Below are 14446 nucleotides of genomic sequence, written 5' to 3'. Positions count from 1 at the left end.
ATATTCCACAGAGAATAAAATTATAACTTTTCTGATTTATATACTTTTCCTACTGTTTCAAATTTAGCAGGTATTTCAGGGTAGACTGAAATTACTTACACGTTGTTTTGGAAATTCCTGTAGCTGCCTTACATTTTAGTAGGCACTTTACTTGCTTAAGAGCAGATTATTTCAGAAAGCAGAAGCTTAGATTCCCAGAGATGAGCATGTATTTTCCCTTTGTGTGTACCAACACTCTAAGAACAATACAAGATCCCCCACTTGTGCTTCTGAAAAACAAGTGGAAAAACTTGTGGGTTGCATGGAAAGAACTTCACAACTAAATTACTTGAGGAATCCAAAAAGCAGTATTGTGGGTGGCATTGTCAGAAGAGTGACAGAATGGTAATTTACCAGTTATTACCAATGTCTAGCAAAATTTACAAACTCTTGCATTTTAGACCTCCAGACCTTTGTTACCTGCATTCTCTTAGCCCAAAATATCTTCATTCCCTTTCTCTGCCTGGCTATGGCCTATGTGGTCTTCTGTGTCTCAGCTTAAGAATTACTGGCTGCAGAAAGCCACCCTCAACACCCTCTTCTATCCTTGCATCACCCTCCATGCCTCCTGCTATTACAGCATTTATCACACTGTATTACAATTGTCATTGTATGTGTCTCATGTCCCCACTAGACATTAAATTTTTTGAAGAATTGCATCTTATTCATTTTTGTTTCCTCTAGACCTTAGTCCCTAGCACCTGGTGGTGCTAATGAATATTTGATGTATGAATGAATCAATGTCTTTATTAAAGATGTTAATCAACTTGAAAACCATTATACACCCTATTCGCATTATTCTTGAGTTCTGTATTTGCAAATTTGCCTACTCCCTAAAATATATGTGTAACAAAATCAATACTCACAGCACTTCATTTGAAGAGAAGCGGAAATTTGAGTCACCCTACACACATTCCCAGTCAAGGTCAAACAAGGCAACACTCTGGTTCTGTTTCAATTCACACTATAAGCAATTGTTCTCTGTACAGTGATTTTGCTGCTTAAAATGGCCCCCAAGCCTAGTGCTGAAGTGCTGTCTAGTGTCCCTAAGTGCAAGAAGGTTGTGATGTTCCTTATGGAGAAAATATGTGTGTTTGATAAGTTTCATTCAGGCACAATGGCCATGAGGATATTAAAGAGTGATAGCTAAAAGGTACAGGGCTTCTTTTGGGATGAAAAAAGTGTTCTGAAATTGGTTATGGTGATAGTTGCACAGGTCTATAGATATACTAAAAAATCACTGAATGGCATACCTTAAATTGGTGAATTTATGGGATTTATATCCCAATAAAGCTGTTAGCAAAACACACACACATACACACACACACGCACACATGCACACATGATTACTGGGTCCCACCTCCAGAGTTTCTGATTCAGTAGGTCTGGGATGAGGCCCAATGGTTTGCCTTTCTTACAAGTTACCCAGTGATGCTGATATTGCTAGTGTGAGAACACATTTTAAGAGCCATTGCTCTAGGAAGCCTGGAGAAATACACTCAGAAAATAGGCAAAATAAAGGGGCCTAAACAATAATCAGGATCACAACCTAAGCCCTGCCACTGGACTATTATATTGAACCTGCAGCCACTGCTAACATTGAACACTGAATGCTACAGCTCCTGTGACAGCTGCCACTTAAGGCAGTCTGGAACACTGCCTGCTGGTACCCCTGACACTCCTGCCCCAGAACTAATTTTAAAATGTTTAAATCTATTTATATATTATTTTGGTGCAACATCACAGTGTTGTAACCTTTTCATCTGTGTTTTACATTAAAGTTACATTATCTAAAAAAAAACTAGAAATAACTAGACTGGCTAAACCATAAAACACTTATTTTCATTGAATTTATGTATCTTTGTTATGTTTTTAGATTATACTAAATGTAGATTAATTGGAAAACAATTATTTAACCTTTTTTCCTCCTCTGTTTAGCTACTTTTCCAGGTATGTGGGAGAGAACAATAACAATAGGAAGTGCTGGAAAGACTTTCAGTGTAACTGGCTGGAAGGTAAGATGAGTAAGAATTTAATTGCTTAAAAATAGGCCTGTATATTTTTTTTTTTTTGTAGAGTGTTTTGTGTTTTAAATGCTGGCCAGGCATGGTGGCTCATGCGTATAATCCCAGCACTTTGGGAGGCTAAGGCAGGAGGATCACTTAAGGCCAGGAGTTCAAGGCCAAACTTGACTACATGGTGAGACCCTGTCTCTACAAATACATTTTTAAAAAATTAGCCAAGCAGGGTGCTGCATGCCTGCAGTCACAGCAACTTGGGACTGATCACTTGAGCTCAGGAAGTTGAGGCTGCAGTGAGCTGCACTCCGGCCACTGGGAGACAGAACAAGACCATCTTTAAAAAAATAATGAAATAAATAAGTAAACAGATAAATGAATAATTGCATACATATTCAGTTTATATAGATTTTTATACCTGGTGATCTTTGCTTATCTCTTGACTTATTTGGCTTTCATGTTGAGTTTTATCCTTTTTGAGACCTAATTATTTCTTTAAAAGTAAGAAAAATTAGGTCATTTTCCCTTTTATAAGTGATCAACTAATGACACCTTTTTCTTTGCAAAAAAGTGTTCAGATTCCTGCATATTAATATAAAAGGAAAAAAATAATGGTAGCTAATATTTTGGCAGGTTCTAAATATATACCAGGTTCTAAATGTTTTACACATACTAATTTCTTTCATTCTCATAACCGCACTATAAGGTGGGTATGGTTAGTATCTTCATTTTACATATGACAAAGCTAAAGCACAGAGAAGTTAAATGACTTGCCTAAGATTACCCCGCTAATAAATTCAAGCCAGTACAGGAAGTCTGGCTCCAGAATTCATGCACTTAACCACTGTATTATTTATTACAATAATTTATCCAGTTAAAACCCAATTCTCTTCCAGCCTCATCTCTCCTGAACACGGGTAAAAAGCAGGGAGCATTGACTGGGCATGGTGCACACGCCTGTAATCCTACCACTTTGGGAGGCCAAGGCGGGTAGATCATCTGAGGTCAGGAGTTCTCGATCAGCCTAACATGGTAAAACCTCATCTCTACTAAATGCAAAAAAATTAGTTGGGCGTGGTGGTGCATGCCTGTAATCCCAGCTACTTGGGAGACTGAGACAGGAGAATCGCCTGTACCTAGGTGGCAGAGGTTGAGTGAGCCAAGATCCGGCCATTGCACTCCAGTCTGGGCAACAAGAGAAAAACTCCGTATCAAAAAAAAAAAAAAGAAGAAGGAGGGAGCATCAAAAATTAGGCCTGCAGAATCAAGTCTATATGTTTTAATTATGAGTTCCTTAGGCCCTCATTCAGAGTTACTTTAATCTGTAATTCAAACAAGCTTTGTTACCAGTTTTTAATCTTTCAGAATATGACTCCATTTGGAAGCTGTTCCTTGAAAAGAACACCATCGAAATGATTCTAAGTACTAATACTGTACTATTTTCATAGTGTGAACTTTTTTTTTTTGAGATGGAGTCTCACTCTGTGAGTGATTGAAGTGATTCTCCTGCCTCAGCTTCCCAAGTAGCTGGGATTACAGGTGCCCACCACCACGCCCAGCTAATTTTTTTGTATTTTTAATAGAGACAGCATTTCACCATGTTGACCAGGCTGGTCTTCAACTCCTAACCTCAAGTGATCCACCAACCTCAGCTTCCCAAAGTGCTGGAATTACAGGTGTGAGTCACCATACCCAGCCAACATTTTAGGATTGTATATATTTAACAATTGTACTAAGTTTAAACTGCTGTCTCAGATTTGTTATATATAATTAGATTTTCTGATGTGTTTTATCTTCTCCTTTCCCAGCTTGGCTGGTCCATTGGTCCGAATCATTTGATAAAACATTTACAGACAGTTCAACAAAACACGATTTATACTTGTGCAACTCCTTTACAGGTGAGTGTTATAGTAATTCAGGGTAGAAGCATGGTCTTTCGGTGAAGGTATTACTTTTATATTGCATATTTGAATGGACTGAGTTCTCTTTCTATCCTTCTGTTGCAGGGCCTTCTGATATAATTTGGAATTTGGGGAGCAAATACATATTCACTGTTATCAAGGATGGTTTGGGTGTTTTTTTAAACACAAGTTTAGCTGTGTTCAACATTGCTGGCAGGAATCTAAAGTGCTACAACTCTGTGAAGGACAATGGCAACACCAAGCAAAATTACACATATGTTTGCCCTATGAAAGCAATCCATCTTCTAAGAATTTACCCTAAAGTTGTGTTTTAGTCCATTCTTGCACTTAGGTAAAGAAATACCCAAGACTTAGTAATTTATAAAGAAAAGAGGTTTACTTAGCTCACGGTTCTACAGGCTGTACAGAAAGCATAGTGGCTTCTGCTTCTGGAGAGGCCTCAGAAAACTTACAATAATGGTGGAAAGCAAAGAGGAAGTAGGCATGTCTTATATGGCTGGAGCAGGAGGGAGAGAAGTGGGAAGGTACAACACACTTTTAAACAACCATATCTCCCAATAACTCACTATCATGAGAACAGCATCAAGGGGATGGTGCTAAACCATTCATGGGAAACCACTCCCATGATCCAATCACCTCCCAACAGGCCCTACCTCCAACATTGAGGATTACAACTGGACACGAGATTTGGATGAAGACACAGATCCAAACCATATCAAGCTATCTGCACATGTAAGAAGTTATGCACTTACCTGGCTATTCATTGCAGATGATTGAGGATAATCCATTAGCATCTACAGACAATTGATTACATAAACCATGATCTATCCAAACACTGAAATGCTATATGACCATATTTAGTTTCCTATTGGTGCTATAACAAATTACCACAAACTTAGTGACTTAAAACAACACAAATTGATTATCCTACAGTTCTTCAGCTCAGAAGTCCGAAATGGGTCTTAAAGAACTGAAATCAAGGTGCTGGCATTGCTGTGTTCCTTCTGAAGGCTCTAGGAGAGACTCTGTTCCATGCCTTTTCCAGCTTCTAGAGGTTGCCTACATTCCTTGGTTCACAGTCACATCAGTCCATCCTCTGCTTCTGTCAACACATTTCCTGTGGCTTCAACCCTCCTGCCTCCCTTTTTTCCCTTACAAGCACCTTTGAGATAACATTGGGCTCAATGCATAATCTACCCAATTAATTAAGGATAATCTCCTTAATTTCAATCACATCTGCAAAGTTCCTTTCACCATGCAACATAACATATTTACAAGTTCTGAGTTTTAAGACCTAGATGTCATTGGGACCCATTACTCTGTCTACTGACTACTGAAGAGAAAAGAAACAAGAAAGAAAATGGGAAAATACTATAATTACTGTACTGAGATAAAAAAGATTTCCAGAATACATCATAAAGTAAAAAAGAAAAACTATTTAAATATTATTTAATATTTAATATTTTTATATATTTATTATGGAAATAGGGATTTAGTTAACATCATTCTATGGATAATCAAAATGCTGAAAAAAATAGTATTTTTCTAGAAGGCAGTTAAAAGGGCAAAAGAACCAGGCACAATGGCTCACGCCTATAATCCCAACACTTTGGGAGGTCAAGGCGGGTGGGTCACCTGAGGTCAGGAGTTCGAGACCAGCCTGGCCAACATGGCAAAACCCCATCTCTACTAAAAGTACGAAAATTAGCTGGGCGTGGTAGTGAGCACCTGTAATCCCAGCTACTCAGGAGGCTAAGGCAGAATTGCTTGAATCCAGGAGACAGAGGTTGCAGTGAGCCAAGATCGTGCCACTGCACTCCAGCCTGGACAACAAGAGCAAGACTTCATCTCAAAAAAAAAGAAAAAAAGAAAAAAAAGATGTTGATAGATATGAAGAAGAAAGATAAAATAGGGAAGAGGAAGGATATAAAGTTCCAGGTGGGAGATATACAGTGTTAAACAGGGTAATCTTTGAAAGCCTCCCTGAAAAGGTAACATTTGAACAACTAACTGAAGGAGATTAAGCAGCCACATAGTTACCTAGAGAAGAACCCCTCTGTACAGAGAAAACAGCAAGTGAAAAGGCCCAGTGGGCCGGGCGCGGTGGCTCAAGCCTGTAATCCCAGCACTTTGGGAGGCCGAGACGGGCGGATCACGAGGTCAGGAGATCGAGACCATCCTGGCTAACATGGTGAAACCCCGTCTCTACTAAAAATACAAAAACTAGCCGGGCGAGGTGGCGGGCGCCTGTAGTCCCAGCTACTCGGGAGGCTGAGACAGGAGAATGGCGTAAACCCGGGAGGCGGAGCTTGCAGTGAGCTGAGATCCGGCCACTGCACTCCAGTCCGGGCGACAGAGCGAGACTCCGCCTCAAAAAAAAAAAGAAAAGGCCCAGTGGTAGACAGCCTGGCTGGCATGTTAATATCAGAGAACAGCACAGAGACTGGAATGGAATGATCGAGAGAGAAGAGTAGGAAAAGCTAAAACCAGAGAGGTAGCTGGGAGTCCAATGGAGCTGGGCCATGCACGTCACTGTAAGGACTGAGTGAGATAGGAAGTCACCAGAGAGTTTTGAGCTCAGGAGTGACTTGGTCTGGCTTGTGTTAGCAAATGGACTCTGACTGCCTCATTGAGTGAGAAAGCTGTTACAGTGATTCAAGAGAGAAATGCCAGTGCATTGAACCAAGATGGGGATGGTAGAAGCAGTAAAAAGTGATTGGACTCTGAATATATTTTGAAAGTAGAGCCCACATTATTTGTCAATAAGTTACATATGGGGTATGAGAAAAAGAAAGGAGTCCAGGATAATGCTGTAGTTAGGATGGATGTTTTTGTCTCCTTATACTTGGAATTTTCTAAGGCAGTATCTCCTATAGTAAATGAACAAGTTGCCAAGAGGAAAAAAAAAAAAGATATAGCTAAGAATGCAGAACATCTTTTTCTGAACCCTCTTATTCTCCATTTCAGCTAGGTGCTCTGTTTTGTCCTGGGACAACCATGTTTGGTTCCAGGAAACCACAGATTTCTAGGCTAAGGCAATCAATCCTTGTTTTCCAAGATTTTGTAGTACTGGAGAATTATTACTAATTCTGTTTTACTGCATTCTTTTGGCATCAAATCTTCTCTGTGATCTTGCCCCTCTCTGTCTCCAGTCTCATCTCTTGCCACACAGTCTCTCTTACCTGCCTGATCCTTAATGTCTTAGTTAGTCTGAGTTGCAATAACAAAGTGCCATGAACTGGGTGGCTTATAAATGACAGAAATTTGTTTCTCTCCGTTCTGAAGGCAGCAAAGTACCAGCAGATTTGGTGTCTGGTGGGGATGTGCTCCTTCATGGATGGTGTCTTTTGCTGTGTCCTTACGTGGTGGAAGGAGCAAGCTAACCCTCCTTTGTAAGGGCACTAATCCTGTTCCTGAGGGCTCTACCCTTCTGCCCTCATCACCTCCTAAAGGCCCCACCTCCTAATACCATCACTTTGGGGTTTACGATTTTAATATGTGAATGTGAGAGTGGACACAAACATTCAGTCCACTGTACTTAACAACATTGGCTTTTTCCTTGGCCCACTTTGCTGTCCTGGCTCTTGAAGAAAGGTAGAGGAATTACTGTAGATGTTCCAGAAACCCTCTTACACTTTGACCACCTTCCTGGCATGTGAATAATTCCAGCAAGGATTTCCACACCTATGGAGAACAAGAAAGGCACATTTCTCCTTTGCACAGTAGGTCGGCTTTCATTTCCACTCTGTCCCCAAATATAATGGTGAGAGGCTGACTACTCTGTGGTTGTTCTTCTGACTTAGATTTAGCAAGTCATTCTACAACTCACCTCAACAGAAAATATCTTAATGTCTTTTTGGCGAGCCTTATGTAACAAGCAAGCCTTATGTAACAGCTCTTTTTCAATTTGAATTTTCAGGACTCATTCTCAGTTCTTTATATGAGATTTAATCATTTAGGTATAACTGATTCCTCCATTAACCTATGGAGTTTAATATAGGTTCACAGGAATTCAACTGTTATTTCCTGAGTGACTTCTTTGCCAATAATTTTACTCAGATCATCTTTATTATACCAATAAACTAAGCAATAAATAACATTACCATATTCCTTTTCATATTTTTTAATTCTGACAAACAGGAAGCCTTGGCTCAAGCTTTCTGGATTGACATCAAGCGCATGGATGACCCAGAATGTTACTTTAATTCTTTGCCAAAAGAGTTAGAAGTAAAAAGAGATCGGATAGTACATTTACTTGAAAGTGTTGGCCTAAAACCCATAGTTCCTGACGGAGGATACTTCATCATCGCTGATGTGTCTTTGCTAGGTTTGTAAAGGCTTTTATTATTTCAACTATACAGAAACTTATGTGTGAAATTATATCAGAATTATGGAGAAAAGATTGGTGTCAAAGCCACAGCAGCATTTTATCTGTGGAGAAGGATGGATTTTTGCAATGTCTACATTTTCTATAATTATCTTTACTTTTAGGTCTTTTACCTTAAATGTGGCCATTGTTAAATGGTTATGAAGTCAGTGTTGTTCTAGTTAGTCTATTAAACATAGGATTTGCTGTCACTCTCTTCTGGTGTGTCATTTTAAAACACAAGTGTGTGAAATAGTATTATATACTCAGCGTTCATTTGAGTAAAATTGTAGTTTCCATTTTACTTAACAAAATGTACTATTTCATTAGAAAAAAATCTAGAAATTTTAAAGCTATCAGGGAATATTTGCCATTTTAGAATGTACTGAAATAAAATAAATGGGAGAATAACACTTATTGAGGGTCTACTTTGTGCCATGTCCTCAAAGCACCCTTTTGAAGAAAACATTAGCTTCATTTTTGCAGGTAAGAACATTTAGAAAGTTTTAAATAGCTTCCCTGAAGTCACACAGCTAGATTCTAAATAGTTCTGTTTCCAAAAAGCATTGTTTTTTATATTACCTAAAGCTATTATGTGTAATTCTGACATGCCATACAAATCTAAAGTCGGAAGCACGATAACGTGTCATACATAAGTTTTCTTTTTTTTGAGACGGAGTCTCGCTCTGTCGCCCAGGCTGGAGTGCAGTGGCCGGATCTCAGCTCACTGCAAGCTCCGCCTCCCGGGTTTACGCCATTCTCCTGTCTCAGCCTCCCAAGTAGCTGGGACTACAGGCGCCCGCCAACTCGCCCGGCTAGTTTTTTGTATTTTTTAGTAGAGACGGGGTTTCGCCGTGTTAGCTAGGTTGGTCTCGATCTCCTGACCTCGCAATCCACCCATCTCAGCCTCCCAAAGTGCTGGGATTACAGGCTTGAGCCACCGCGCCCGGCCATAACTTTTCTTTAAAAAGAAATTAATAATAGTAAACCTTGAAGCCTAATTTATCGTGACAGAAATTACAGCCATTCTAAATATAGCTTTAAATGTTTTAAAATTTTATTACAATGAAGTTATATGCCAATGAACTTGAAAAACTGAAGTGTTTTATTTATACCAAATTGTATAAAGCTGGAAAGAGTAAAGGAAATTTTCAATTTTATAACAAAATACTGATTATATTTTTTAACTTTACGTCCTTCATAGGAGTTTGTTTTGTTTCATTTCATTTTGTTTCGTTTCGCTTTGCTTTACTTTGTTTTGTTTTGTTTTGGTTTGGTTTGGTTTGGTTTGGTTTCAGGCAAGGTCTGGCCCTGTCACCCAGGCTGGAGTGCAGTGGCGTGATCTCAGCTCACTGCAACCTCTGCCTCCTGGGCTCAAGCCATTCCACCACCTGAGTCTCCTGAGTAGCTGGGACCACAGGCACGCACCACCACACCTGGCTAATTTTTAAATTTTTTTTAGAGACGAAGTTTTGCCATGTTTCCCAGACTGGTCATGAATTCCTGAGCTTAATGAGTGATCCACCTGCCTTGGCCTCCCAAAGTGCTGGGATTACAGGCACGAGCCACTGGCTGAGTTCTTTCTTACTATAAGCATTTTATGCTAGTAATTTTTCCTTGTAATAGTTCATTATCATCTTAGCAAATTTCAGAAAAGTAAGGTGTTATGATTTTCCTATAATTTGGTCTTCAGGTCTGTCTCTCTGGAAAGTGGCTATAAACTCTAGCTGTTCCCTGATGAGGCTCCAGGGGAGGTCCTAGATGTTTGCAATGTGCCTTTCATGGGCTACTTGTTTATCCTGGCAGATGGCCTGATGTTAAGTGTCTGACCCATGACCAGACATCCCTGGAAACTGGTTTATACTGGCAGACACCCTTGTGGCTCTCGTCTGACGTGTATCCAGTTTATTTCCACAGAGATAGCCACTCTCTAGGAGGAGGAGAGTTAGGTTCCAGCGTGTTGGTCAGTTGGGACACAGAGGAGGCAGCAGGTCTCCGTGACCAATGGGAAGTGAGGAGCGGTCCAGGATATACACACTTAACCAGCAGGTGGGGAACAGAGAGAGAGTGGGATCTGTGGGCCAAAGCCTTTTTGGGGGTCCAGGGTGTTACCCAAGCAGGTTTTCTGCAGAGAGTTCTAACAGATGGGTTTAGAGGAAGCAGGCACAAGCTCACAGAGTCAGGCTGTGATTGAGAGGTAGGTGGTCACTGTGGCATATCTAGGCAGTCCATGAGGAGGGTGGGGGTCAGTGGGCGAGTCAAGTAAGTTGTATCTAGCTGTCCCACAGTGAAGTGCTCGCCAGGAGGTGGTTGTCTCAGGCAGATATCTGAATCAACTACACTGAGGAACTACGAGGAGGAAGAGAAGTGGAAATTGTGTCAAGGGTGACTAAGCCATGCTTCTGGTATAAGAAAGACCAACTTATATTCACAATGGATGCCAAGGCAACATACAGTCATAAGAATTCATTACACAATGTTTGGCTCAAACTGAAACACTATCCTTCCTTTCACATTAACTTATTTCTTCATTTGTTGTGAGAGAAGAGACTTTGGCAAGCAAAGGTTCCTGCAGTCCTATTGCCATAGAGCTATATTTAGCAGGCTCCCAAGCTCTATGCTTATATAAAAACCCTTAAGATGTTCTAGACTCTGAGATTTGGGAAGTGCTTTTTCTATATTGAGTCTAAATGTGCAGTTTATTTTATGAAATGATAAAAAGAAATATTAGCACAGTTGTCATCACTTATATTTTTGCCTTTGAATCATAAATCAACAAGATTTCCATTTGAATTATTATTTTTTTAAAAGAACAAAATATGCTTCCAAAAGGAATGTGAGCCTACTCATATTAAAAGTTTTCTATGGCCAGGCGCGGTGGCTCAAGCCTGTAATCCCAGCACTTTGGGAGGCCGAGACGGGTGGATCACGAGGTCAGGAGATCGAGACCATACTGGCTAACACCGTGAAACCCCGTCTCTACTAAAAAATACAAAAAACTAGCCGGGCGAGGTGGCGGGCACCTGTAGTCCCAGCTACTCGGGAGGCTGAGGCAGGAGAATGGCGTAAACCCGGGAGGCGGAGCTTGCAGTGAGCTGAGATCCGGCCACTGCACCCCAGCCTGGGCGGTAGAGCCAGACTCCGTCTCAAAAAAAAAATAAAAAAATAAAAAAAGTTTTCTATGCAGTAATATATAAATAGAAATGATTGTATCTAAATCAAAAATCAATGACACATGGCCGGTGTAGTGATTCCTCTCTGTAATCCCAGAACTTTGGGAGGCCAAGACAGGAGGATTACTTGAGCCCGGGAGTTCACCACCAGCCTGGGCAACATAGCGAGATCGTGTCTCTTAAATTAAAAAAAAAAAAAAAAAAAATCAGTGACACATAGGAAGGGAAGAAAGCAAATATTTCAGTCACCTAGGTTGACATAGTATTGTAATTAGCATTAACTTGAGACTAAACTTCCTGACAGTAAAGGCAAATAGAAAAATGAAATTAGTTACGTAGTTTTTGAATAAAAGGAAACTTAGCTTTTTAGGTAAGAACAATTCTTTCCTGGAACTAAACTCTTCCAGATAGTAAACTGGATTTATCACATTGTGACATTAACTATCAAAAGAACAGTGATACAACTCAGAATATTACATTAAGCTCCTAATTAATTTCCATTTCTTTCCTCAGTCAATCCATTCTATATGCAATACTAATTTAGGTCTTAGATCTTGAATTACTGTGGTGATAATAGGAGCAAAAAAGATTTTGGTTAGGAAAGCTTTTCTGATAATGAAAACAAGATTTTTTCATGGTCTTCCTTCACCCATGTGGAAAAATATTAGTGTCCACAAAACCTTCCTATATATAAAAAAATTTATGTTTTGTTTTACTCTTTCATCTGCTTAATTTGCAATGTGATAATTCTTCCAGATACTAAAAGTTGGCCCATAAACTAGAGATAGAAACAAAAACTCTTATTTAATCATAGCTTGAGAATAAAGGTAAACCATAATATTCATGAAAATAGTAATTATTTCCCTTTACAATTAATAGCAAGGGCTGACTAGTTAATATTTGAGAATTTATGATATAGTATGAATTACATTAGGAGCTTTGCAAATATATTCTCACAAAAGCCATATGAAATTGGTGCTATTATATCACTATTGATAGAGAAGAGGAGATAATCAAGTAATTTACTGAAGTTAATCGACTAATAAGTATCAAAGCTGGCCTCTGAATCCAGTAATTAGAAGACAAGATTTCCAATGAGATTGCTACAGTTTTTCTAGTGAAATAATAGGATCCAAAATTATGGAGGAGATAGTAAGAATGCAAAAACAAATTTCGGCCTTCATAAATTACTTAAATATGCTCACACATTTGATTTAAACTCTTACCATCAATAAAGAAAGACTTTATTTAGTTCCCATGTCTAGCTGAGGCATGTCAAAAGAAATAGATTCCAACTTCCTTCTGTCTATAAAACCTTTATAATTATATTTATTCCCTTCTTTCCTTTTTCAGCATCGTGGTGTTACATTACTTTTTTCTGGCAGGGCACCATGGCTCATGCCTGTAATCCCAGCACTTTGGGAGGCCGAGGCGGGAGTATCACTTGAGGTCAGGAGTTTCAGACCAGCCTGACCAACACGGTGAAACTCCATCTCTACTAAAAATACGAAGATTAGCCGGGCATGGTGGTGCATGCCTGTAATCCCAGCTACTCAGGAGGCTAAGGCAGGAGAATTGCTTGAACTCCGGAGGTGGAGATTGCAGTGAGGCGAGATCGCACCATTGCACTCCAGCCTGGGCAACAAGAGCGAAACTACATCTCAAAAAAATAAATAAATAAATTCTTTTTGTCTAAGTTCTACAAGAATAAATGAGTAGCAGAGTGTCAATTAGAGTTATTAATCTCCTTCTACTCCCTTAGGTATTCACTCCTTTCTCTGGCTTCCTATATACCTTCAGTACAGTGCTGTTGTATACCTGTCACATGGAATTTTTATGTACTTTACAATTAGACTAAGTTTTTTAGCTGGTATTTTTGTTAGGGCCAAACCTGAATTACACATAAATACCTTGAAATAATAATTTAACTTCCTTATCTGTAAACAGAGGATTATAATTACCTCTCAGAATTGTGGTAACAACTAAATGAGATGATCATGTAACATGCTTAACCAATAATAAGTGTTCAATAAGTTGCAGTATGTTGTTAGCGTTATTACTTGGAAATTTTATGTTCTCCTTAAAACACTTAAGGGGAGAATGGAGATTAAAATATCAGGTAAAAGGATAGTAGGGCTTTGTTTTAAAAATGCAGGTGAACCTTTTCTTCAGTGTCAAAGGTTTTACATGATTAATTTGAAAAGAACCACTAGTATTTAATGTATAGAAGAAAGAAGTAAGGTATCTGCCTCAATTTGTTTTGAGCAATACATTATAAAATTTCATTGATGATGATAAGCATCAACATTAGTTGCTTTAGGGCGTTCAAAAAGATCAAAGAGTATTAAGTCAATAAAGTTGAAACAATATGAAATGTGGATTGCTGAAACTGAATGCCAGAGATATATCTTGCCCAGACCTTAAAGCAAGATTGAGGCAAGAGCGAGTAGGAGTATATATTTGACTTTTTCACAAATTTAAAAAACAGTATAATATATGGAAGTAAGAGATGAAATATAACAGTAGCATTTGGAAGAGCTAAACAGATATCCTGTATTTATAAATAATGAATAATATTAATTTATTCATTCAACAAATATACTTTTTGTCACTTATATGCTAGACACTGACCTAGGGGTTGGGAATACAATAGGTTACAAAACAGAACTTTACTTTTATGGAACTTATAGTCTAATGGGCGGCTATGTGGAGATATAATCATTGCTGATGAATACTTATAAATTTAGCAGTTATTTCCTTAGTAATAATCATAGAATCTTATTTCTAAATGGAAAGGCATCCCTCCTCTGCCCTTCACCTTTTCTACTCTCTTCCTGTGCTGAAAGCTGCATGTATAAGCCTAATCACCCTAATGTATATGTGAGTACTGCCTTAGACTATCAGTAAAGCTCTGTGAATTCACTTCTC

At 39.0% G+C, this 14446-nt stretch overlaps 1 protein-coding gene across 3 annotated transcripts in view; it reads left to right on the top strand.

The window, feature by feature from the left end:
* The window catches only part of KYAT3 (kynurenine aminotransferase 3), a 63341-nt gene that overhangs the window by 41398 nt on the left and 7497 nt on the right, over positions 1-14446 (top strand). For all 3 annotated transcript variants that reach the window (XM_033225510.1, XM_033225509.1, XM_033225511.1), the window contains 3 exons: positions 1978-2054; positions 3866-3955; positions 8120-8306. In XM_033225510.1, coding sequence (XP_033081401.1) covers positions 1978-2054; positions 3866-3955; positions 8120-8306 — 354 coding nt within the window. The remainder of the gene's footprint in view (positions 1-1977; positions 2055-3865; positions 3956-8119; positions 8307-14446) is intronic.

Source organism: Trachypithecus francoisi, unplaced genomic scaffold, assembly GCF_009764315.1.
Source record: "Trachypithecus francoisi isolate TF-2019V2 unplaced genomic scaffold, Tfra_2.0 Lachesis_group12, whole genome shotgun sequence".
Lineage (NCBI taxonomy): Eukaryota > Metazoa > Chordata > Mammalia > Primates > Cercopithecidae > Trachypithecus > Trachypithecus francoisi.
This window is presented reverse-complemented; position numbering and strand designations above follow the sequence as displayed.